Source organism: Oncorhynchus mykiss, chromosome 3 (genome assembly GCF_057628025.1).
Source record: "Oncorhynchus mykiss isolate SJ-2025 chromosome 3, ASM5762802v1, whole genome shotgun sequence".
In the NCBI taxonomy this organism is placed as follows: Eukaryota; Metazoa; Chordata; class Actinopteri; order Salmoniformes; family Salmonidae; genus Oncorhynchus; species Oncorhynchus mykiss.
Genome location: NC_143024.1, coordinates 70,782,032 through 70,808,914, shown reverse-complemented (window position 1 = coordinate 70,808,914; position 26,883 = coordinate 70,782,032). Strand labels below are relative to the sequence as shown.

The 26,883-nt window shown below is 40.2% G+C and overlaps 1 protein-coding gene across 1 annotated transcript; it reads right to left on the bottom strand.

Annotated features, from left to right (window-relative positions):
* Nucleotides 1-8,813: 8,813 nt before the first annotated feature.
* Nucleotides 8,814-24,443, bottom strand: pofut2 (protein O-fucosyltransferase 2). Its single transcript, XM_021597491.3, has 9 exons — nucleotides 24,210-24,443; nucleotides 22,406-22,656; nucleotides 17,965-18,109; nucleotides 17,499-17,609; nucleotides 17,190-17,256; nucleotides 15,310-15,435; nucleotides 14,910-15,090; nucleotides 13,754-13,877; nucleotides 8,814-12,708 (listed from the first exon to the last, which is right to left on the bottom strand). Exons 1-9 carry the CDS (start codon nucleotides 24,398-24,400, stop codon nucleotides 12,555-12,557), a joined length of 1,350 nt encoding a protein of 449 aa, XP_021453166.1. The 5' UTR covers nucleotides 24,401-24,443; the 3' UTR covers nucleotides 8,814-12,554.
* Nucleotides 24,444-26,883: the final 2,440 nt, after the last annotated feature.

The window sequence follows — 26,883 nt, the reverse complement described above, 5'->3', positions numbered from 1 at the left end:
ACATGCACGGAATACAACAGGTTTCACCTTACAGTGAAATGCTTACTTACAAGCCCTGACCAAAAGTGCAATTTTTAAATAAAAAATAGGTATTAGGTAAACAATAGATAAGTAAAGAAATACAAATAAAAACAGTAAAATGACAGTGAAAATAACAGTAGTGAGGCTATATACAGGAGGTACTGGAACAGAGTCATTGTGCGGGGGCTAATTGAGGTAATATGTACATGTAGGTATAGTCCGGGTAGCCATTTGATTACCTGTTCAGGAGTCTTATGGCTTGGGGGTAAATGCTGTTGAAAAGCCCTTTGGTCCTAGACTTGGCCTTCCTCTGACACCGCCCAGTGTAGAGGTCCTGGATGGCAGGCAGCTTGGCCCCAGTGATGTACTGGGCCGTACGCACTACCCTCTGTAGTGCCTTGCGGTCGGAGGCCGAGCAGTTGCTGTCACGTCCTGACCATAGAAAGCCTTTATTTTCTATGGTGGAGTAGGTCAGGGCGTGACTGGGGGGTGTTCTAGCTTATTATTTCTATGTGTAGTCTAGTTTTTGTATGTCTATGTTGGCTTGGTATGGTTCCCAATCAGAGGCAGCTGTCTATCGTTGTCTCTGATTGGGGATCATATTTAGGTAGCCTTTTCCCACCTGTTGTTTGTGGGATCTTGTTTTTGTATTTGTCACGAATCTCGCCGAAGATGGTGCCTCTTCCTGTTCGGGCGGCGCTCGGTGGTCGTCGTCGCCGGCCTATTAGCTTGTTCTCTGTTATTTGGTTTTGGTGTATTAGTGTGATCTATATTTTTCCGGACAGTTTTAGTCCTTTGTATTTCGGACGGGTTGTTTCATGCGCCCTTGTGTTTTGCATGTCCGTGTCTCCACTGTCTTTGGAATAAAATATCCACATACGGAATTACCTGCTCTCTGCGCTTGACTCCTCCACTCACCATTCATAGAAGTCGTAACAGTGTTGTTGCTTTTGAGCACTACAAGGCTGTATGTTTGTTTGTTTGTTTCTCTTTATTGTTTTTGTTGCTGGTTCACATTCAAATAAATTATGATGAACCCAAATCACGCTGCGCCTTGGTCTACCCATTATGACGATCGTTACAGTTGCCGTACCAGGCAGTGATGCAACCAGTCAGGATGCTATCGATGTTGCAGCTGTAGAACCTTTTGAGGATCTGAGGGCCCATGCCAAATCTTTTCAGTCTTCTGAGGGAGAATAGGTTTTGTCGTGTCCTCTTCACGACTGTCTTTGTGTGTTTGGACCATTCTAGTTTGTTGGTGATGTGGACACCAAGGAACTTGAAGCTCTCAACCTGCTCCACTACAGCCCCGTCGATGAGAATGGGGGCGTGCTCGGTCCTCCTTTTCCTGTAGACCACAATCATCTCCTTTGTCTTGATTACGTTGAGGGATAGGTTGCTATTCTGGCACCACTCAGTCAGGTCTCTGACCTCCTCCCTATAGGCTGTCTCGTCGTTGTCTGTGACACTGTTGTGTCGTCTGCAAACTTAATGATGATGTTGGAGTCGTGCCTGGCTATGCAGTCGTGGGTGAACATGGAGAACAGGAGGGGACTGTGCACACACCACTGAGGGGCTTCAGTGTTGAGGATCAGCGTGGCAGATGTGTTGCTACCTACCCACACCACATGAGGGTGGCCTGTCAGGAAGTCCAGGATCCAGTTGCAGAGGGAAGTGTTAATTCCCATGATCCTTAGCTTAGTGATTAGCTTCAAGGGCATTATGGTGTTGAACGTATGTACAATCAATTATACTATTTAGGCCTAAATAGCATTTGCAAAGCCATCAACAGCTATTGTTTCAATTCAACACAGGGTTAAACTAAACATAGACAATTAATATAGGCCTATGGTTTCAAGCTTTGGATTCTTTCAATTATAATCTTCAAGTGAATCATTGATGATTACAATTGAAAGAACATCTCATCGAATACAACAATAAAAGTTAAAGAATAGGACTAAATCAAATTCATTTGATATAAACTGCATTTTAAAGTTTGATTAGATTAGATTTAGTCCTATTCTTAAACTTAGATGTTTTTTTGGTTGAGATGGAGACGTGAATACAACATACAGTACCAGTAAAAGGTTTGGACACACCGACTCATTTTCTTTATCTTTAATATTTTCTACATTGTAGAATAACAGTGAAGACATCAAAACTATTTTTATTAAACACATGGAATCATGTAGTAACCAAAAAAATGTTAAACAAATCTAAACATATTTTACATTTGAGATTCTTCAAAGTAGACACCATTTGACTTGATGACAGCTATGCACACTCTTGGCATTCTCTCAACCAGCTTCACCTGGAATGATTTTCAAACCGTTCCTACATGAGCTGAGCACTTGTTGGCTGATTTTCCTTCACTCTGCAGTCCAACTCATTCCAAACCATCTCAATTGGGTTGAGGTCAGGTGATTGTGGAGGCCAGGTCATCTGATGCAGCGCGCTGTTACTCTCCTTCTTGGTCAAATAGTCCTTACACAGCCTGGAGGTGTGTTGGTGTAAGGGACCTCTGTTAGGAAAATTATGATTAAATGACTGAACAATTCATTTGAAATGGAACTGTAACTAAGTAAACTTATACTCTGTGATTGATTCTCAATCAGGGACAACAATTGACAGCTGCCTCTGATTGAGAACCAAATTCCAACATAGAAAAACAAACATAGACTGCCCAACCAACTCACGCCCTGACCATACTAAAACAAAGATAAAATAACAGAACTATGGTCAGAACGTGACAGGTGGGTCATTATCCTGTTGAAAAACAAATGATAGTCCCACTAAGTGCAAACCAGAATGCTGCAGAATGCTGTGGTAGCCATGCTGGTTAAGTGTGCCTTGAATTTTAAATAAATCACTGACAGTGTCACCAGCAAAGCACACCCACACCATCACACCTCCTACTCCATGCTTCACGGTGGGAATCACACATGCCGAGATCATCCGTTTACCTACTCTGTGTCTCACAAAGACACGGCGGTTGGGGAAAAAAATCTCAGATTTTGACAAATTTTCACCGGTCTAATGTCTATTGCTTGTGTTTCTTTGCCCAAGCCAGTCTATTTTTCTTATTAGTGTCCTTTAGTAGTTGTTTCTTCGCAGCAATTCGACCATGAAGGCCTGATTTACGCAGTCTCTGAACAGTTGATGTTGAGATGTGTCTGAGATGTGTCTGTTACATTTATTTGGGCTGCAATCTGAGGTGCAGTTAACTCTAATGAACCTATTCTCTGCAGCAAAGGTAACTCTGGTTCTTCCTTTCCTTTGTCAGTCCTCATGAGAGCCAGTTTCATTATAGGGCTTGATGGTTTTTGCAACTGCATTTGAAGAAACTTTCAAAGTTCTTAAAATGTTCCAGATTGACTGACCTTCATGTCTTAAAGTAATGATGGACTGTCATTTCTCATTTCTTATTTAAGCTGTTCTTGCCATAAAATGTACTTGGTCCAGATAGGGCTATCTTCTGTATACCACCCCTACCTTGTCACAACACAAATGATTGGCTCAAACACATTAAGAAGGAAAGAAATTCCACAAATGAACTTTTAACAAGGCACACCTGTTAACTGAAATACATTCCAGGGGACTACCTCATGAAGCTGATTGAGAGAATGCCTAGATTGTGCAAAGCTGTCATCATGGCAAAGGGTGGCTACTTTTAAGAATCTCAAATATATATTTTGATTTGTTTAACACTTGTTTGATTACTACATGATTCCATATGTGCTTTTTCATAGTTTTGATGTCTTCACTATTATTCTACAATGTATAAATAGTAATACAAAAAAAAAGAAATACCCTTGAATGAGTTGGTGTGTCATTCATTTGTAATGTAACTATCCAAGCATTAGACATTTGGTTGCGTTGTCAACCAAACACAATTACAGTAATATTTTTGTAATACAGTAAATAGCCTAATCTCACAAACTAATTTAATAGTAGTTATTCAACCTTAAAATGAGTAACATATCCATGGCCATATTTTGAGGTTGGCCTAATGTAACTATAAATGTCTTCTTATGTAATCATATAAAGCTTTCAAAGGTCACAGGTCTGTGGAAGTCTTCACAATTGCTTTAATAATCTGTGCAGGATCTTGAACATTATTGATAACTTGCGCTATGTACTTTTAATGTAATCTCAACTGCAATCCAGGTCATTTGGTTGCGCTATTTGATGAAGCACAGTTAAATTGTTGTATAAATAAACAATATATCTGACACTGTATTTGAACTTTATTGTGCTTTTAAATGGTTGAATGCACAGTGATAACACATTTTGTTGATAACTAAACCAAAAATCCAACATTGTTTTTCTATTGGAATTTGGTTGTGCTTTTAGATCAGATTTGTCGAACATATTCCCACGAGGGGGTCCAATCCGGCCCACAAGTGGTTTAAGTTTTTTTTTAAACTCACTCAGGTTCTTTTAAATAATTAAAACAAATTGAAACTGTGTAGAAATGATAATGGACCTATATTCATAGAGTTTATTTTCATGGGGAAGGGAGACGTAAATTAGGGCTGGCTCATCAGAGTTAGACACAGTCTGTCCTTTTTAGAGCCAAGGGAGTCAAGTTACTTATGTGCCCTGATTTGAGGCCCTTCAGAAGGCTTCTAGCCACCTCACTCAGTTCTCTATGGTGTCTGAATAAAGTCAAGTATCTCCTTACTACTAAAACTGGTATTTTTCTTTCTCTCCTGTGCTCTCCCTCTCTCTTTCTATCTCCTTACTACTAAAACTGGTTATTCATTCATAACAAAGATATTATACTAACCTAATGGTATTTGGTTGAGAAAACACAGTGCGTGTGTAAACCTATACTAAAAATCAAATCAAATCAAATTTTATTTGTCACATACACATGGTTAGCAGATGTTATGCGAGTGTAGCGAAATGCTTGTGCTTTTAGTTCCGACAATGCAGTAATAACCAACGAGTAATCTAGCTAACAATTCCAAAACTACTACCTTATACACACAAGTGTAAAGGGATAAAGAATATGTACATAAAGATATATGAATGAGTGATGGTACAGAGCGGCATAGGCAAGATGCAGTAGATGGTATCGAGTACAGTATATACATATGAGATGAGTATGTAAACAAAGTGGCATAGTTTAAAGTGGCTAGTGATACATGTATTACATAAAGATGCAGTAGATGATATAGAGTACAGTATATACGTATACATATGAGATAAATAATGCAGGGTATGTAAATATTATATTAAGTAGCATTGTTTAAAGTGGCTAGTGATATATTTTACATCAATTCCCATCAATTGGAGTTGAGTCAGTGTGTTGGCAGCAGCCACTCAATGTTAGTGGTGGCTGTTTAACAGTCTGATGGTCTTGAGATAGAAGCTGTTTTTCAGTCTCTCGGTCCCAGCTTTGATGCACCTGTACTGACCTCGCCTTCTGGATGATAGCAGGGTGAACAGGCAGTGGCTCGGGTGGTTGTTGTCCTTGATGATCTTTATGGCCTTCCTGTGACATCGGGTGGTGTAGGTGTCCTGGAGGGCAGGTAGTTTGCCCCCGGTGATGCGTTGTGCAGAACTCACTACCCTCTGGAGAGCCTTACGGTTGTGGGCGGAGCAGTTGCCGTACCAGGCGGTGATACAGCCCGACAGGATGCTCTCGATTGTGCATCTGTAGAAGTTTGTGAGTGCTTTTGGTGACAAGCCGAATTTCTTCAGCCTCCTGAGGTTGAAGAGGCGCTGCTGCGCCTTCTTCACGATGCTGTCTGTGTGGGTGGACCAATTCAGTTTGTCTGTGATGTGTACACCGAGGAACTTAAAACTTACTACCCTCTCCACTACTGTTCCCTCTGCTGTTTCCTGAAGTCCACAATAATCTCCTTAGTTTAGTTGACGTTGAGTGTGAGGTTATTTTCCTGACACCACAGGAAAATAAGAGGAAGATTGGAAAAAAAAGTGTAATGGACAGACAAATCTAAGTTTTGAGCTGTTCAAAAGTTTGGGGAAATTTAGAAATGTCCTTGTTTCCATGAAAACATACATGAAATTAGTTGCAAAATGAATAGGAAATATAGTCAAGACGTTGACAAGGTTATAAATAATGATTTTTAATTGAAATAATAATTGTGTTCTTCAAACTTTGCTTTCCTAAAATAATCCTCCATTTGCAGCAATTACAGCCTTTGCAGATCTATGGCATTCTAGTTGTCAATTTGTTGAGGTAATCTGTTGAGATTTCACCCCGTGCTTCCTAAAGCACCTCCCACAAGTTGGATTGGCTTGATGGGCACTTCTTACGTATCATACGGTCAAGCTGCTCCCACAACCGCTCAATAGGGTTGAGATCTGGTGACTGTGCTGGCTACTCCATTATAGACAGAATGCAAGCTGACTGCTTCTTCCCTAAATAGTTCTTGCATAGTTTGGAGCTGTGCTTTAGGTCAGTGTCCTGTTGTAGGAGGGAATTGACTCCAATTAAACGCCATCCACAGGGTATGGCATGGCGTTGCAAAATTGAGTGATAGCCTTCCTTTTTCAATATCCCATTCACCTGTACAAATCTCCCACTTTACCACCACCAAAGCACCCCCAGACCATCACGTTGCCTCCACCATCCTTGACAGATGGCGTCAAGCACTCCTCTAGCATCTTTTCATTTTCTCTGCGTCTCACAAATGTTCTTCTTTGTGATCCGAACAGCTCAAAACTTAGATTTGTCTGTCCATTACACTTTTTTTCCCCAATCTTCCTCTGTCCAGTGTCTGTGTTCTTTTTCCCATCTTAATGTTTTACTTTTATTGGCCAGTCTGAGATATGGCTTTTTCTTTGCAACTCTGCCTAGAAGGACAGCATCCCGGAGTCACCTTTTCACAGTTGACATTGAGACTGGTGTTTTGCTGGTACTATTTAATGAAGCTGCCAGTTGAGGACTTCTGCAACGTCTGTTTCTCAAACTAGACACTCTAATGTACTTGTCTTCTTGCTCAGTTGTGCACCGGGGCCTCCCACTGCGCATTCTATTCTGGTTAGAGACAGTTTGCGCTGTATTGTGAAGGGAGTAGTACACGGTGTTGTACAGGATCTTCAGATTCTTGGCAATTTCTCACATGGAATAGCCTTCATTTCTCAGAACAAGAATAGACTGACGAGTTTCAGAAGATAGTTATTTGTTTCTGGCCATTTTGAGCCTGTAATTGAACCCAACCCCCAACCCCCCCACTACATTACTGCTACTCTCTGTTCATCATATATGCATAGTCACTTTAACCATATCTACATGTACATACTACTTCAATCAGCCTGACTAACCGGTGTCTGTATGTATCCTCGCTACTGTATATAGCCTGTCTTTTTACAGTTGTTTGATTTCTTTACTTACCTATTGTTCACCCAATACGTTTTTGCACTATTGGTTAGAGCCTGTAAGTTGTCACGAACCTCGCCGAAGATGGTGCCTCTTCCTGTTCGGGCGGCGCTCGGCGGTCGTCGTTGCCGGCCTATTAGCTGCCATCGATTCCCTTTCCGTTTGTTTTGGTTATTGGGTAATTGGGTACACCTGTTTTGTATTAGGGTTTGTTTGTAGGGTATTTAAGGGCACTAGGCCCGCTGGGTATTTGTGCAGGCTTGTTTTTGTTACTCTGTGTTTGATGGTGTGATTTATTCGTGTCTTTATTCTACGGACTATTTTTGTCCTGTTGTTTGGACTGGCAACTGGCGTGACTGTTTTGTTGCGCTGGTGAATAAATTTGACAAACGACTGAACCCTGCTCTCTGCGCCTGATTCCACCCACCACTCCTAGTTGATCGTAACATAAGTAAGCATTTCACTGTAAGGTCTACACCGGTTGTATTCGGCGCACGTGACAAATAAACTTTTTGATTTGCATAATTCACTTTAATAACTCTACCTACATGTATATACAGTATATTACCTCAATTACCTCGACTAACCGGTGCCCCCACACATTGACTCTGTACCGGTACCCCCTGTATATAGCCTCGCTATTGTTATTTTACTGCTGCTCTTTAACTATTTGTTATTTTGGGGGGAAATGTCTCTTAAAACTGCATGTTGGTTAAGGGCTTGTAAGTAAGCATTTCACTGTAAGGTCTACACCGGTTGTATTCGGCGCATGTGACAAATAGAATTTGATTTGATTTGATGCTCCAGATACTCAACTAGTGTAAAGAAGGCCAATTGTATTGCTTCTTCAATCAGAACAACAGATTTCAGCTGTACTAACATAATTGCAAAAGGGTTTTCTAATGTTCAATTAGCCTTTTAAAATGATAAACTTGGTTTAGCTAACACAACGTGCCATTGGAACACAGGAGTGATGGTTGCTGATAATGGGTCTCTGTACGCCTATGTAGATATTCTATTAAAAATCAGCCATTTCCAGTTACAATAGTCATTTACAACATTAACAATGTCGACACTGTATTTCCAATCAATTTGATGTTTTCTTTAAAAAACAAGGACATTTTTAAGTGACCCCCTCCCTTTTGAACGGTAGTGTACATTGAACTATTTCAGACTTGAAAAACATATACAATGACTTGCAAAACTCCTCTCTCATAGCCGAACAACTAACTCTTGAATAGGATTATTGCCTACTGTTGTGCTATAGTAGTCAACTCTCATTATTTAAAAAATGAACTCCCAATTGTACAAACAAACTGTATTTGATCAACTGATAAGATACATTCTGAGGTTTTTCCTCTTGAAATGAACCAATACATGTCCTCATCGTCATTGAACATATTTGCTTTCTCAGGAATAAAAACAGGGCTGGGTCTAGTTCTTTGAAAATAGCCTCTTTAATGGCGGTCACCTTAGAACATCTTGACAGGTGATAGCTTTGTGTCAGTCCTTTTGTTGTAAGAAAAAGGAAAGGAAAAAAGATGATGTAATCAGCAAAAATACAGTATGAGCTCTGATTTAGAGTCTTGAAAATAGTTTAAAATTAAATCCTTTCCCAAATGACAGTCATACAAGTGGAAAAGTACAAAAATGTCACAACATTGTCATTCAATTTTTATACAGTATATGTAGTCTGTAGAACAAACGTTACTGTAATTGTAATCTTTGTCAGAGTTATGTTGATATCTGATCATATAAAATGTAGATAATATTTGGGGTTTCACCATAATAAACTGGTCAATCCATGTTCCCTATGCGGCTTTGAACTTAGAAAAATGGCACATCAACATACTATATTTAGCCACATATCTGCTTCTCTCTGTTGGAAAACTGCATTGTCAACCAAGCAGCAAAGTTTCTATCATAGGCTACACACAAAGGAAAACAAAACAAAAAGAAAAAAGGTTTCTCAAGCTCACCAAAATGTGGTACAGCATAATAAGGACGACCAAATAGACTTTGAATTGGACCAAATAGACTTTGAATTGGCAGAAGTAAATGAAAGAAGACACTGCTCTTTCTATTCATGTTACCCCAACAAATAATTCCCCTAAAAGTATTCAGACCCTTTGACTTTTTCCACATATTTGTACATTACAGCCGGATTCTAAAATTGATTAAATAGTTAGTTCACCTCATCAATCTACACACAATACCCCATAATGACAAATCAAAAACAGGTTTATAGAATTTCTCTCAAGCTCTGTCAGGTTGGATGGGGAGCATTGCTGCACAGTTATTTTCAGGTCTCTCCAGAGACGTTCAATCGGGTTTAAGTCCGGGCTCTAGCTGGGCCACTCAAGGACATTCAGAGACTTGACCCAAAACCACTCCTGCATTATCTTGGCTGTGTGCTTAGGATCATTGTCCTTTTGGAAGGTGAACATTCGCCCCAGTCTGAGGTCCTGAGCGCTCTGGAGCAGGTATTCATCAAGTGCCATTTAGTGAGGAGTGGCTTCCGTCTAGCCACTCTACCATAAAAGGCCTGATTGGTGGAATGCTGCAGAGATGGTTGTCCTTCTGGAAGGTTCTCGCGTCACCACAGAGGAACTCTGGAGCTGTATCAGAGGGACCAGTGGGTTCTTGGTCACCTCCCCGACCAAGGCCCTTCTCCCCCGATTGCTCAGTTTGGCCAGGCGTCCAAACTTCTTCCATTTAAGATTGATGGAGGCCACTGTGTTCTTGGGGACCTTCAGTGCTACAAAAATGTTTTGGTACCCTTCCCCAGATTGGCGCCTCAACACAATCCTGTCTCTGAGCTCTCATGGCTTGGTTTTTGCTTTGACATGCACTGCCAACTGTGGGACTTATATAGACAGGTGTGTGCCTTTCCAAATCATGTCAAATCAATTTATATTACCACAGGTGGTCTCCAATAAAGTTGTAGAAACATCTCAAGGATGATCAATGGAAACAGGATGCACCTGAGCTCAATTTAGAGTCTCAAAGCAAAGGGTCTGAATTCTTATGTAAATAAGGTGTCTGTTTTTTTATTTAATAAATTCACAAAAAAACTTTAAACCTGTTTTTGATTTGTTATTATGGGGTATTGTGTGTAGATTGCTGAGGATTTTTTTATTTAATCAATTTTAGAATAAGACTTTAACGTAGCAAAATGTGGAAAAAGTCAAGGGGTCTGAATACTTTCTGAAAGGAACTGTATACCATTATTATCAGCCAAATCTGATTATCATTTTCACACATACTAGGTGCTGCCATCATGATTGATAAAACAATGGTTTATATATGTAAAGTTCGCAGACATGAGTGCAAACAAGTGAAAATAAAGTGGTGACCTTGAAAACATCTGACCTATAAAACATCTGTTCTTTAAAACGTATTTGAAGGTTTTTGTCTATTCACAGTTTGCACAATTCTCAAAACAATAAAAACATGACACAAAAAAACACTATTAGAACATATATTGTACATATATACAGTTGAAGTCAGAAGATTACATACACCTTAGCCAAATACATTTAAACTCAGTTTTTCACAATTCCTGATATTTAATCCTAGTAAAAATTCCCTGTTTTAGGTCAGTTAGGATCACCACTTTATTTTAAGAAAGTGAAATGTCAGAATAATAATAGAGAGAATGATTTACTTCAGCTTTAATTTTCTTTCATCACAATCCCAGTGGGTCAGAAGTTTACATACACTCAATTCATAGTTGGTAGCATTGCCATTCAATTGTTTAACTTGGGTCAGGGAGCCTTCCACAAGCTTCCCACAATAAGTTGGGTGAATTTTGGCCCATTCCTCCTGACAGAGCTGGTGTAACTGAGTCAGGTTTGTAGGCCTCCTTGCTCACACATGCTTTTTCAGTTGCCAGCAAATGTTCTATATGATTGAGGTCAGGGCTTTGTGCTGGACACTACCTTGACTTTGTTGTCCTTAAGCCATTTTGCCACAACTTTGGAAGTATGCATGGGGTCATTGTCCATTTGGAAGACCCATTTGCGACCAAGCGTTAACTTCCTGACTGAAGTCTTAAGATGTTGCTTCAATATATTCACATAATTTTCCCCCCTCATGATGCCATCTATTTTGTGAAGTGCACCAGTACCTCCTGCAGCAAAGCACCCTCACAACATGATGCTGCCACCCCCGTGCTTCACGGTTGGGATGGTGTTCTTTGGCTTGCAAGCTACCCCCTTTTTCCTCCAACATAATGATGGTCATTATGGCCAAACAGTTCTATTTTTGTTTCATCAGACTCCAAAAAGTATGATCTTTGTTCCCATGTGCAGTTGCAAACCGTAGTCTGGCTTTTTTATGGCGGTTTTGGAGCAGTGGCTTCTTCCTTGCTGAGCGGCCTTTCAGGTTATTTCGATATAGGACTCGTTTTACTGTGGATATAGTTAATATGTACCTGTTTCCTCCAGCTTCTTCACAAGGTCCTTTGCTGTTGTTCTGGGATTGATTTGCAATTTTTGCACCAAAGTACGTTCATCTCTAGGAGACAGAATGCGTTTCCTTCCTGAGTGCTATGACGGCTGCGTGGTCCCATGGTGTTTATACTTGCGTACTATTGTTTGTACAGATGAACATGGTACCTTCAGGCATTTGGAAATTGCTCCCAAGGATGAACCAGACTTGTGGAGGTCTATAATGTTTTTCTGAGGTCTTGGCTTATTTATTTTGATTTTCCCACAATGTCAAGCAGAGACACTGAGTTTGAAGGTAGGCCCTGAAGTACATCCACAGGTACACCGCCGATTGACTCATATTAAGGTCAATTAGTCTATCAGAAGCTTCTAAAGCCATGACATCACTTTCTGTAATTTTCCAAGCTGTTTAAAGGCACAGTCAATTTAGTGTATGTAAACTTCTGACCCACTGGAATTGTGATACAGTGAAATAATCTGTCTGTAAACAATTGTTGGAAAAATTTGTTGTGTCATGCACAAAGTAGATGTCCTAACTGACTTGCCAGAACTACAGTTTGTTAACAAGACATTTGTGGAGTGGTTGAAAAACGAGTTTTAATGACTCCAACCTAAGTGTATGTAAACGTCCGTCTTCAAATGTATATATACAAATAACAAAGCTCCACTTTAACACTGCAATTGGCATGTTCTTTGAGAGCTGTTGAGAGCGGTGCCACGTCATTGCATCAGTAAACTATTTTCCAGTGTGTGGGCTGTTCACACTCCTTCTCGCTGTCCCCACAGAAGCGGTTGTAGGTAGTTTTGGGGTCGAATCCCAGAATCTCTCTCTCCTCGTGGATCCGGAAAGAGAAGGTCGACACAGATGTTCCGATAAAATACCTGGGAAATGGGAGGGCGATAGAGGGAATTCAATTCAATGCAACTATATCTATCCCACCAGGGGCAATTAAGAAAGACAAGTCCGTTTTACAAGTATCAAATCAATAGAAAGTCTTCAACACATGAAACACAGTATACAATAATACAATAGACTTCACATTCCTCATCACCCCATACAGTACACAACAGGCTAATAATATTGATTTAAATGCAGTGCAAATATTCTAAAGTGCAGTAGAAGTGTAATGATGTGTTTAACACTCCAGTACTGTAATAGATTTCTAGTGGTGTGATCCAGAAACTAACGTGATTGGAATGCACCCTCAGACCATGTGATTATAAGGGACAATGGCTTTCAGGTCCATATGTGGGTCTGACGTACACAGGTGACAAACACAACTATTGTACCATATGATCCGTTAAATTAAGTAAATATTTTCAACTGAACTAACAGCAGAATCTGAGACAACATAGAGTACAATATATATACAGTATGTTTGAAGTACAGAGTCTTATCATGAACACCTAGATCTGCCATCTCACATTTAAAATGGGATACAAAAACTTCAATGATCTTACTTTACTCCTTCAAGCGTATTTAAATGATTCTGTTTATCCCTCTATCATGCGTGGCGTATTACATTTAAACATTTTGATGTCGAGTAATGATGATGTAAAGCAAACCTCAAATGTTTTAAGGAATTGTTTCGGCCTATTTTTACACTGCTCTGACAATCGAATTCCCTTTACAGACATTTCATAAAAATATGATCATAAAGGAAACTTACAGGCTAATAAAATAATTATAATAAGTAAGTATCACATAAGTGGTATCACATGACCCACTATCCTACAGAACGTGACGGTAACAAAAGTTGTTTAACTACAGTATGCTCGTGTGCACTTCAACAAAAGAAAAGTACAAGAATGTCTGCATCATGTGTACTTGTCACAGCTCCCCACCCTCAGTCTGCACACATTGTGCAACCCTTTCTTTCAACTGAATGGTGGAACATAGAAGCATTCATTGTGAGGAGAGCTGTACCTGGCATGTGCGCAGATCCATTGGTCGACGATAGCCACGCCCCCGTCCTTGAGTAGTTCCAGGTCCTCCCAGGTGGGTTCAAAGCGTGTAATCTCTGGTAATATCTTCTTCAGCTCCTCCAGCTCTGCACAAAACAGACATATGCCTCATCAGGAACACACTGGCCTTAGAGCCATACTCTGACTGGCCATATTGTCTAGATCTAGAGATTAGAAAAGTGGATTGAAGTGTCACTCCACAATGACACAATAATACAAAAACAACTCAAATTTAGTTTTGAGACACTAAAAAACAATCATAGTCAAACATGGTACAGGCGTTATCTACTGTATAATACATTATATCATACACATGTAAGCATAATCAAAAAAACAAAGTACAGTAGAAAAAGGACAATTAGTCGTTTATGAAGAAACATCACTGTTGGGGGATAAGGTGGCAGGCTTTGGCACAGGCATTTACATTATTGTTACCTGATAAAATTTCACACGATTTGTTATTTTCATCGAGACCGTTACAATTATAATTTTGTCTGGAGAGCTGACGAAAAAGACAATCCGTAATGTCATTGTATAACCCACAGACACTCTGCAACGGTTGTCGTCCAGAGAAAGAGAGGAGGACCAATGCGCAGCGTGGTAAGTGTTCATATTTTTTATAAAACAACTGAACAAAACAACAAAAACGACAAACGAACAGTCCTGTAAGGTGATGAAAAACACTAAACAGAAAATAATCACCCACAAAACACAGGTGGGAAAAGGCTACCTAAGTATGATTCTTAATCAGAGACAACGATCGACAGCTGCCTCTGATTGAGAACCATACCAGGCCAAACACAGAAATACAACATAAAAAAATAATAGACTACCCACCCCAACTCACGCCCTGACCAAACTAACACAAATACATAATAAAGGAACTAAGGTCAGAACGTGACACTCTCTGTGGAGTAGGCTACAGACAGCATAAACCTGCCAAACCTCTACTGGGTTATACGGTTGGGGTCAATTCCATTTCAAAAGTCAACTGAAATTCTAATTCCTAACACAATTATTTTGTTATTTTCTTAGGGCTGCAAATATGAATGGCTTTATTTTCAACTTATTTATTTTTACATTCAACATCAATCAATGGCACCAAAGTACAACTGTACCTTCCTCATCTGCGTCAGTGGCAACAAAGACTCTGTCTAGTTTGTTTTTCTTCATGAGGTCCCTGATCTTCTTGACAGCTCCTTTGAGGCTGGGCACATCCTCTCTGTGACCCCAGATAAAATCCTTCCTTCTCAGGTGGACACCCAGGTACGGCCCCCCTCTGGCAGAACCCAGCTTATTCTGAGTTTACACACAGAAATGAATAACACGTCAAACCATTCATGCCCAATTAAAAGTACCCACTAATAGCAAAACAGAACTATTCTTAGCTTAAGACACACCCCCCCCCTTTTTCCCACACAGTACATGTTGCTAGTGCAACAAGTAATCAATGTGGATAGATAAATACATGTAATTTAAATGTGCGAGGCGTGTATGTATGTGAAAAGGTCTGAAAACCTTAATGCGAGTCCAGTCCTCGTTGTATACGGTCTGGTCCTGCTCGTCTGTGGAGTTCAGGTACTTTGCACGGAACTCGTCCCCTAGGAGACGCAGGTGTTTGGAAAAGACCATACTGCGGCGAGTCTACAGAGGAGAAGACACACAAAGACTTAGACAAAATGGAGGAGTGTTAAACAAATCAGGAAAGAACTATTCACCACTCTGCATTAAAGTAACTATCCAGTGTTACCAGATTTCTATGAAATATGACCTATAATTAATTACAATATACAGTTGAAGTCGGAAATTTACATACACCTTAGCCAAATACATTTAAACTCACAATTGAATTGCTGACATTTAATCCTAGTAAAAATTCCCTGTCTTAGGTCAGTTAGGATCACCACTTTATTTTAAGAAAGTGAAATGTCAGAATAATAGTAGAGAGAATGATTTATTTCAGCTTTAATTTCTATCATCACAATCCCAGTGGGTCAGAAGTTTACATACACTCAATTAGTATTTGGTAGCATTGCCTTTCAATTGTTTAACTTGGGTCAAATGCTTCGGGTAGCCTTCCACAAGCTTCCCACAATAAGTTGGGTGAATTTTGGCCGAATCCTCCTGACAGAGCTGGTGTAACTAAGTCAGGTTTGTAGGCCTCTTTGCTCGCACACGCTTTATCAGTTCTGCCCACAAATTTTCTATGGGATTGAGGTCAGTGCTTTGTGATGGCCACTCCAATACCTTGACTTTGTTGTCCTTAAGCCATTTTGCTACAATTTTGGAAGTATGATTGGGGTCATTGTCCATTTGGAAGACCCATTTGCGACCAAGCTTTAACTTCCTGACTGAAGTCTTGAGATGTTGCTTCAATATATCCACATAATTTCCCTCCTCATGATGCCATCTATTTTATGAAGTGCACCAGTCCCTCTTGCAGCAAACACCCCCACAACATGATGATGCCACCCCTGTGCTTCACGGCTGGGATGTTGTTCTTTGGCTTACAAGCCTCCCCCTTTTTCCTCCTAACAAGACGATGGTCATTATGGCCAAACAGTTCCATTTTTGTTTCATCAGACCAGAGGACATTTCTCCAAAAAGTACGATCTTTGTCTTCATGTGCAGTTGCAAACTGTAGTTTTTTATTTATTTTTATGGCGGTTTTGGAGCAGTGGTTTCTTCCTTGCTGAGCTGCCTTTCAGGTTACGGCGATATAAGAGTCGTTTTACTGTGGATTTAGATAATTTTGTACCTGTTTCCTCCAGCATCTTCACACGGTCCTTTGCTGTTGTTCTGGGATTGTTTTGCACTTTTCACACCAAAGTACGTTCATCTCTAGGAGACAAAACGTGTCTCCTTCCTGAGCGGTATGATGGCTGCGAGGGCCCATGGTGTTTATACTTACGTACTATTGTTTGTACAGATGAACGTGGTACCTTCAGGTGTTTAGAAACTGCTCAAAAGGATGAACCAGGCCTTGAAATTCATCCACAGGTACACCTCCAATTGACTCAAATTATGTCAATTAGCCTATCAGAAGCTTCTATAGCCATGACATAATTTTCTGGAATTTTCCAAGCTGTTTAAAGACACAGTCAACTTAGTGTATGTAAACGTCTGACCCACTGGAATTGTGTTACAGTGAATTATAAGTGAAATAATCTGTCTGTAAACAATTGTTGGAAAAATTAGTTATGTCATGCAAAGTAGATGTCCTAACCGACTTGCCAAAACTAAAGTTTGTTAACAAGAAATGTGTGGAGTGGTTGAAAAACTAGTTTTAATGACTTCACGCAAAGTGTATGTAAACCTCCGACTTCAACTGTATGATTGTAGGTTGTTAACCATTACCAGACATAGATACATTCTTTACAACTTGACATCAGACTTACATCCCAGTAGTCCTTTCCTGCGTAGTGATCATGGAGGACAGTCTCTGCTTTGTCCAACATCACAGAACTGTGGGGATATGAAAGGAAAGAGCTCCCTCAGTGAACAAATGTCCACATCTCATACAGTACATACAACACATCCAATAAAGACTATGCTGCCACCTCTAGAATATTACTTTTTGTTTTAGTTTAAATAGGAAGTCCACATTAAACCTGTAATAGTGGTATAATTAATACACATCCTTAGACAAGAAGATTAGGATTCAATAATTGTATCTATCTTAGCCAAACACACATTTATTGACTCACGTTGATGTGATGTTGTTCTGCAGGAGTGGTGCCAGGATGGAGGCGTGGCCCTGAGCTGACAGACAAGTGACGTTCACACCCCTGGTTTCCTCATAGCCCCAAAACCATCCTCTAACAGTGGGAAAAGAAGGAGAAGAAAGAGGTGAGACATGCTTTCAAATTAGGGAAAACTGCTCACAACGAACATGACAATTTTATTTATATGAATATAAGTCATACTCACTACACCCACTATACTACTACTACTACTACTACTACAGCTCGTTCCACTGCCATAAAACACATTTTAATAGCTGAAACAAGTATTTACCTTTGATAATTCAACTTCGCGAGACATAAAGGTAGGTAAGCACAGATGCCAAACTCATTGTTAGTGTCCACATGCAGTAGTCCTATGCATCTTTGGAATGTATTGTGTTGAATGTATTGTGTTCCTATCCATCTCTGAACCTGGTGATTACTGTACCTGTAATAACCCTGTTTGTCTTTGGAGTACAATAACCGTTCAACGCAGGGTCGCTGGTCCACTTTCTCCTCCCATTTCCCGTCAGTCCACCCTTCAGCGTAGTTCTGTAGCACCAGGACCTGTTCAATAAATGGGCCTCCAGACTCTGGAGCCAAAAACACGGAAATATAACATTTTATTTTAAGCCTGAAGGTATATTGTTTTATATCTTCTTATAAGCATGTATATGTATGTATAAGCATGTATAACGCCTTTATAACCATGTACATTATGCATAAATTATACCTATGGAACAATCCTAAACAGAGGAAAAAATGGAAATCAGCCAGATGTCAGGGAAAGTCGACCAACCACAAAAACATGGGCATTTACTCAAATGTCTGAGGGGTGACCAGAACGGTACTCTGATATTTTTATTTTACAATGGCTTATCCAGCACGATCCCAGCAACTATGGTGGATACAAAACCAGGCTAGCCGGGTACAGGGACTCGTTTCCAGCTGCGATGTAACTTAAGCATTACGATGATCATACCAGATGCATCGTTATTTACGAGCACTAAATAATGCACTAAATCACAGATTGGGCACATCATTGCGCACATGTTGTCACATATTATGAAACACATTCAGGCAAAAATTACAGACAGCAGCCTAGTCACAAAATATACAGTTCTTTGCGAAAGTATTCACCCCATCCTATTTTGATGCCTTACAACCTGGAAATAGATTGTTGGGGGGGTTGTATCATTTGATTTATACAACACTTTGAAGATGCAAAATATTTTTGGGGTGAAACAAACAAGAAAAAATACCAAAAAACCTGAAAACTTGAGCGTGCATAACTATTATCCCCCCAAAGTCAATACTTTGCAGTGGAGGTTAACCGATTAAGATTTTTCAATGCCGGTACCGATTATTGGAGGACCAAAAAAGCCGATACCGATTAAATCGGCCGATATTTGTAATAATGACAATTACAACAATATTGAATGAACACTTATTTTAACTTAAATATATAATGAAACATGTTCAATTTGGTTTAAATAATGCAAAAACAAAGTGTTGGAGAAGAAAGTAAAAGTGCAATATGTGCCTTGTAAAAAAGCTAACGTTTAAGTTCCTTGCTCAGAACATGAGAACATATGAAAGCTGGTGGTTCCTTTTAACATGAGTATTCAATATTTCCAGGAAAGAAGTTTTATGTTGTAGTTATTATAGGAATTATAGGACTATTTCTCTCTATACCATTTGTATTTCATATACCTATGACTATTGGATGTTCTTATAGGCACTTTAGTATTGCCAGTGTAACAATTACCTAAAACACAAGGCTAAATATACACTGGAGTTGCTTACCAAGACGACATTGAAAGTTGCTGAGTGGTCTAGTTACAGTTTTAACTTAAATCAGCTTGAAAATCTATGGCAAGATTTGAAAATGGCTGTAGAGCAATGACCAACAACCAAATTGAACATTAATGCATTTTTTAAAGAATAAAAGGACAAATATTGTACAATCCAGGTGTGCAAAGTTCTTAGAGACTTACCCAGAAAGACTCACAGCTGTAATCGTTGCCAAAAGTGACATGTATTGACTTTAAACAACAATTTAAACAATCAGAATATCCACAAGCAAGGTTCTGGGTAGACAACTTGTTTCATGAAACTGTTCCCTTAAATTTTGACCATTTTTATTTTGTAACTCAATGTCATTTATCTAATCTACATAAAATTGTGTTTTAATGTTAGAATTTTGTGAATATCCTTCACAATTTTTTTTTACAATTAAATATATTTCAAGGTGTCAAAAAGAGGAAATACATTTAATGAGAAAAGAAATTCTCATCAATCTATCCACAATACTCCATAATTACAAAGTGAAAACAGGTTTTTAACAATGACAGTGCAGGTCAGAGCAAAAACCAAGACATGAGGTCGAAGGAATTGTCTGTAGAGCTCCGAGACAGGATTGTGTTGAGGCACAGATCTGGGGAAGGGTACCAAAACGTTTCTGCAGCATTGAAGCTCCCCAAAAACACAGTTGCCTCCATCATTCCTAAATGGAAGAAGTTTGGAACCACCAAGACTCTTCCCAGAGGTGGTCGGCCGGCCAAACTGAGCAATCAGGGGAGAAGGGCCTTGGTCAGGTAGTTGACCAAGAACCTGATGGTCACTCAGACAGAGCTCCAGAGTTCCTCTCTCAGGCCAATTTATGGTAGAGTGGCCAGACGGAAGCCCCTCGTCAGTAAAAGGCACATGACAGCCCGCTTGGAGTTTGCCAAAAGGCACCTAAAGGAATTTCAGACCATGAGAAAAAAGATTCTCTGGTCTGATGAAACCAAGATTGAACTCTTTGGCCTGAATGCCAAGTGTCACATCTGGAGGAAACCTGGCACCATCCCTACGGTGACGCATGGTGGTGGCAGCATCATGCTCTGTGGATGTGTTTCAGCTGCAGAGACTGGGAGACAAGTCAGGATCAAGGGATCGAGATCCTTGATGAAAACCTGCTCCAAGGTGCTCGGACCTCAGACTGGGGCAAAGGTTCACCTTCCAACAGGACAACGACCCTAAGCACACAGCCAAGACAACACATGAGTGGCTTCGGGACAAGTCTCTGAATATCCTTGAGTGGCCCAGCCAGACTTGAACCCAATCGAACATCTCCGGGGAAACCTGAAAATAGCTGTGCAGTGACACTCCCCATCCAGAACTTGAGAGGATCTGCAGTGAACAATGGGAGAAACTCCCCAAATACTGGTGTGCCAAGCTTTTTAGTTTCATAACCAAGAAAACACCAGGCTGTAATCGCTGCCAAAGGTGCTTCATTAAAGTACTGAATAAAGGGTCTGAATACTTATGTAAATGTAATATTTCAGTTTTTTTTTTTAATACATTTGCTAAAGTTTCTAAAAAAACAGTTTTTGCTTTGTCATTATGGGGTAATGTGTGTAGACTTATGAGGATAAAAAAAAATCAATTTATAATAAGGCTGTAACGTAACAAAATGTGGCAAAAATTAAGGGGTCTGAAAACTCTCAGAATGCACTGTATATGGAGATAGTTTAGTGCCTAAAATAAATGGGAAAATATATGTAAAGAAAAATACATATAGTTTCCTGATCTTTCTTATATCTTAAAAACATCCATATTAGAATAAGGCTGTAACATAACAAAATGTGGAAAAAGGGAAGGGGTCTGAATACTTTCCGAATACACTATACTTCCACAAATTTTTTGAACTGGTACAGGGGATCTTCAAACGAGTCTTTTAAGACTTGTGGGCAACCTAGAGCAAAACAACCGAGATGTATACTGAACAAAATATAAACCCAACATGTTAGTACCATTTTTCATGAGCTGAAATCCAAGAAAAGTTCCATAATCACAAAAAGCATATTTCTCTCAAATTATATGCACAAATTAGTTTACAACCCTGTTAGTGATCATTTCTCCTTTACCAAGATAATTCATCCACCAGACAGGTGTGGCATATCAATAAGATGATTAAACAGCATGATCATTACACAGGTGCACCTTGTGCAGGGGACAATAAAAGGCCACTCTAAAATGTGCAGTTTTGTCCCACAACACAATGCCACCGATGTCTCAAGTTTTGAGGGAGCAGGCAATTGGCATGCTGACTGCAGGAATGTCCAACAGAGCTGTTGCGAGATAATTTCATGTTAATTTCGTTACCATAATCCGCCTCCAATGTAATTTTAGAGCATTTGGCAGTACATCCTAATGGCCTCACAACCGCAGACCATGTGTAACCACGCCAGCACAGGAGGAGGGGGGGATTGCTGAGGAGTATTTATGTCTGTATTAAAGCCATTTTGTGGGAGAAAACTAACTTTGATTGCCTGGGCCTGGTCCTGTGACCATGAGACATCCCAAAAATTGTTCTTCTCACAAAACAATTGTGTTCGTTAGAGTCTCATCCTGCCATAGAGTGGCTTGTAGGCCAAACCGTTCAGACAGTTTTGTGAGAAGACCAATTTTTGGGATGACTCGTGGTCTGACAAACACCACTCTAGCCACTCACCTTTCACCGCAGATGCGGAAGGGCTACATAGGCCATTCTTTTTTTTTATTACGTTAAGGGTTAAACCCACTTTGTAACATAACAAAATCTGAAAAAATTCAAGTGGTTTCTGAAGGCACTGCAGCCTATGTATTTTTTAAGGCAGTCATCTCGGATTTAATTTGAAAGATTTTATCCTTCACTTGTTTGTAACAATTGCAACATTGTATTTGTAGTCAACTTTGTAGTCACGTTATTAACGAAGGCTCGGGGAAATACATCAACCACTAAAGATACATGGTAAGATGGTTCTAACGATGATTGCTATGAAGGCTCTGGGAAACGAGGCCCAGCTCAGTTCGAATCAGGTCAGTTCTGTAGTGTGGAAGGGGTATGAGACTGCTGAACTCACCAGCTATAAACTCCTCGTACTCTATGACAGGCACGTTGCCCTGCAGGCTGGTGAGGCTGAAGAACTCTCCCCAGGGGATCCTGATCTGGTGGATGTCTGGGCTCTGCCAGTGGTAAAGACGTCCCCAGGGGGGCAGCACCAGCACCCAGTCACTGTGTCTCCTCAGGGTCTTCACCAGGGATGCCATGCGAATGTACACGTCCCGACGAAGGTTGAAACCCTCTGGGGGGTTGATGTCGTAAAGCAGGTACCTGGCAGCATAAAGATATAGAGATAGTATTATATGCTTCATTGTGTTCTATTAGGCTATGCACCTGGCTGGCAGCCTCATAAACATGAGTTCTGTTGGAGCTAGACACTGCGGTCAAGTGAGCCAATTTGTGTGCCTGAATACATAACACTTTACGGTATCATGTGTTTTCTGGTAGGAAAACTGAGTAGGATGCACTGTCATGCACAGATAGAGACAAGCGCCTTATCAACAATTATTTTGATACAATGCCCATATTATGCCAACTTAAAATATGGGTTAATATAAGTGGTTAATCTTTATTACAGTGAACTTTGAGGTAACATTAATCAATTTTAACACAGTAAAATTGGATGGCAAACATTTTCTCATGTCTGCCACTAGTACATCACTAATCCATTGTAATTAACATTCAAAGCATAATATGCCCATATTATGACAGCTACAAGATAAGAAAAACACTAGTTTTCTTTAAATTACAGTGACATTGATGGATTATAATTACAGTTAAAATGGATGGTAAACATTTTGTAACATGTCTGCCACTAATACATTAGTAATCCATTGTCATTAAAAAAACCAGGCTAGCCGGGTACAGGGACTCGTTTCCAGCTGCGATGTAACTTAAGCATTACGATGATCATACCAGATGCATCGTTATTTACGAGCACTAAATAATGCACTAAATCACAGATTGGGCACATCATTGCGCACATGTTGTCACATATTATGAAACACATTCAGGCAAAAATTACAACAAAAAAATTGCAACGCATGGTATAATTTTGATTATGGAAGATTGAATAAGTGTGCTTCAAACTATTTGCTTAGAATGATTTGTAGCTATCATCTATCTATCTGTACATGACAGTGCATCAGACTCAGTTTCCCCACCAGAAAACACGCGACACCGTAAAGTGTTGTGTATTTGCGCACATTTTCACACGAAAAATGAAGAGCAGATGGCTTTGCGAGTGTCTGCTCACTTAAGGGCAGTGAGCTATACCTCCCACATACCCAGGTGATGTTCACTCATCGGCGGTCAGGCGGACAACTGTAGCCTACATTTGAACATGTTGTGTTAGTGTTGTGCCTGCCATACAGGTTTGATATGTTTTATTTCTATTTAACCTTTAACTAGGCAAGACAGTTAAGAACAAATTCTTATTTACAATGACAGCCTACCAAAAGGCCTCCTGCGAGAACGGAGGTTGGGATTACAAATCAAAAATATAGAACAAAACACACATCACGGCAAGAGAGACACCACAACACTACATACAGAGAGACCTGAGACAACATAGTATGGCAGCAACACAACATGGCAGCAGCACAAAACATGGAACCAACAACAGCAAAGGCAATGATTTAATATATTCTCAGTTTATAGAATGATTTCTGATTACATTGTGTAGCCCACGTCTTGAGCAGATTTTTTAAAACTAAAATGACTGCTCTAGAAGCAAATAACATATTCAATGCGTCCCAATAATACAATATTGAAATACAAGCTATAGCATATGTAGGCCATTGTGTTTAGCCTGCACCCCCTACCGTAGATCCCGTGCTGCTGCAACAGCCGGTGAAAAAACGCTATTTCCTGCTCGGAATGTATCTTCAATTTGACATTCGACGACTACAGCGCTCAACGCGAGAATAGACAAACACAATTTGATTAAAGATTGCACAGAAAAAAGCCACAACACTGGCGATTTGAAACCTCTGCTAAATCTGTGGTCCGCCATTTTTATTTAAGCAACGCACTTCCGGGAGTGTGAAGCGTCTGTGGTTACATAGCAACTGCATTGATTTGTGTAACAATTTGTTAACAGTGGGTGTGTTCGTAAAGTAAATCTGCGCTCTGGTTGTTCGTAAATTCATCAGTTATTCTGCGCTTTGACACATGCTCTGAAATCGTAGTAGATAGCCAGAGCGAATTTACGAACGCACTCAGTATCTGAATGCGTTACAGGATGTGTTCGTAAATTCACTCTGGAGTACGCTCAGAGCGTTGTCAGATTCATGTCTTTATTGTTCTGAAACTTCTGTATGTTTAATGTTTACTGTTAATTTGTATTGTTTATTTCACTTTTGTATATTGTCTACCTCACTTGCTTTGGCAATGTTAACACATGTTTCCCATGCCAATAAAGCCCCTTGCATTGAATTGTCCGTTCGTAAATTCAGAGCCTTTCGTTATCGGAGCGTTCAGAGCACACACTGGACGCTCTGGCGGTGGAGTAGGGTTGATCCGAGTGTTCTGACCTCACAACGGCAGTCAAGCGCCGAAGCTTGCTAGCTACTTCCAGACAAAAATGATAGAACACCTCACTGACTAGTTTACTCGCCCTAGCAGAGCTGTTTTCATGTTATCCAGAGCGTTGGTGACTATAACTGTTCTGCTGTCAACAATGGATTTACGCTTTACTGACACGGACCATATTCAACGGGTGTTGAGTGTTAGTAAATGCATCAGTTGTTCTGCGCTCTGGCACACAGACGAGAGTGGTCTGAAATCGGAGTAGATAGCCAGAGGGAATTTACGAACACACCCACAAGTATCACTACAAGATAGAAGAATGATCCCGATGTTTCACATCTGAAGCATCCGGTAGGCGTTTCCACTCACCACCAAATATGGTGATGAGAGGAAGCCCAGTGACCAGCAGTGGGAGAAGACTGAGCGAGATAGAGTTTGGCCGATATTCTGCCATTTTTTTAATCAACGAAACATTTGATCTCAATACAGTTTTATGTTCCAAAAATTGCAGTCTTTTACGAACAGAGTGATCAACGTTTTGTAGACTTTAACCTTTGCCAAAGTTTTTAAAATGTTTAATTACGTTGCTTAAAAGGAGTACAAGGCCCGATTGAGTTATTGCACACGCGCACTTCACAGAGTAGGCATTCCCTAATGGGAATATGCAAAAAAAACTGCGAGAACACTACAATAGGATTGCTAGCTCTTGCTTGGCTCTGCCCGCCTCCTTCTTTTCTTGCCCACCATGATTCATTTGCTGCCGTTGGAAACGACAGGCAGTGGTCTATCTTGGGTTAGTTATGCAAATCTTTGGCATCACCTGCTAATCTATGCTTGTGTGAAGGGGGTAGATTTTTAGGCTGCTCAATTATATTATACCTAATTTTCTTTCTATAAGTTTACATTATGTGCACAGACTGTAAGATTGGAATACAAATTAGAAAGTCCCATTCCAGAAACATTCCACATCACTCAATTGATATTTTGGTATAATATGGCATATAATGAATATAATATAATATAAATATAGTAGAAAATAAAAGCATCAGATCCTATAAATGTTACTTTCAGCTAGAGTAAATGTCACACTTGATATTTTGATAGAATATAATAGATCCTACACATCATGTTACTTGGAACTATGCCAACTTCTGATGGCATTGAGGAGTACACCACATCGGTCACTGGCTTTATCAATAAGTGTATCGAGAACGTTGTCCCCACAGTGACTGTACATACATACCCCAAACAGAAGCCATGGATTACAGGCAACATTCGCACTGAGCTAAAGGGTAGAGCTGCCGCTTTCAAGGTGTGGGACTCGGAAGCTTATAAGAAATCCTGCTATGCCCTCCGATGAACCATCAAACAGGCAAAGCGCCAATACAGGACTAAGATTGAATTGTACTACTCCGGCTCCGGTGCTCGTCGGATGTCTGCGAACTATTACAGGCTACAAAGGGAAGCACAGCCGCGAGCTGCCCAGTGACATGAGCCTACCAGACGAGCTAAATAACTTCTATGCTCGCTTCGAGGCAAGCAACACTGAGGCATGCATGAGAGCATCAGCTCTTCCGGATTACTGTGTGATCATGCTCTCCTTAGCCGACGTGAGTAAGACCTTTAAACAGGTCAACATTCACAAGGTCGCTGGGCCAGACGGATTACCAGGACGTGTGCTCCGGGCATGTGCTGACCAACTGGCAGGTGTCTTCACTGACGTTTTCAACATGTCCCTGATTGAGTCTGTAATACCAACACGCTCCAAGCAGACCACCATAGTGCCCAAGAGCACTAAGGTAACCTGCCTAAATGACTATAGTAGCACTCATGTCCGTAGCCATGAAGTGCTTTGAAAGGCTGGTAATCGCTCACATTAACACCATTATCCCAGTAACCCTAGATGCACTCCAATTTGCAAACCGCTCAACCAGATCCGCAGATGATGCAATCTCTATTGTACTCCAC

Excerpts from the sequence above, each read along its gene's own strand:
- pofut2 (XM_021597491.3), bottom strand. The coding sequence starts at position 24,400 with ATGGCGGACCACAGATTTAGCAGAGGTTTCAAATCGCCAGTGTTGTGG. Across the intron at positions 22,657-24,209 it reads GCAGCAGCACGGGATCTACG|GTACCTGCTTTACGACATCA; the intron begins GTAGGGGGTGCA and ends TTATGCTGCCAG. Across the intron at positions 13,878-14,909 it reads CACTGACGCAGATGAGGAAG|AGCTGGAGGAGCTGAAGAAG; the intron begins GTACAGTTGTAC and ends TGTTTTGTGCAG.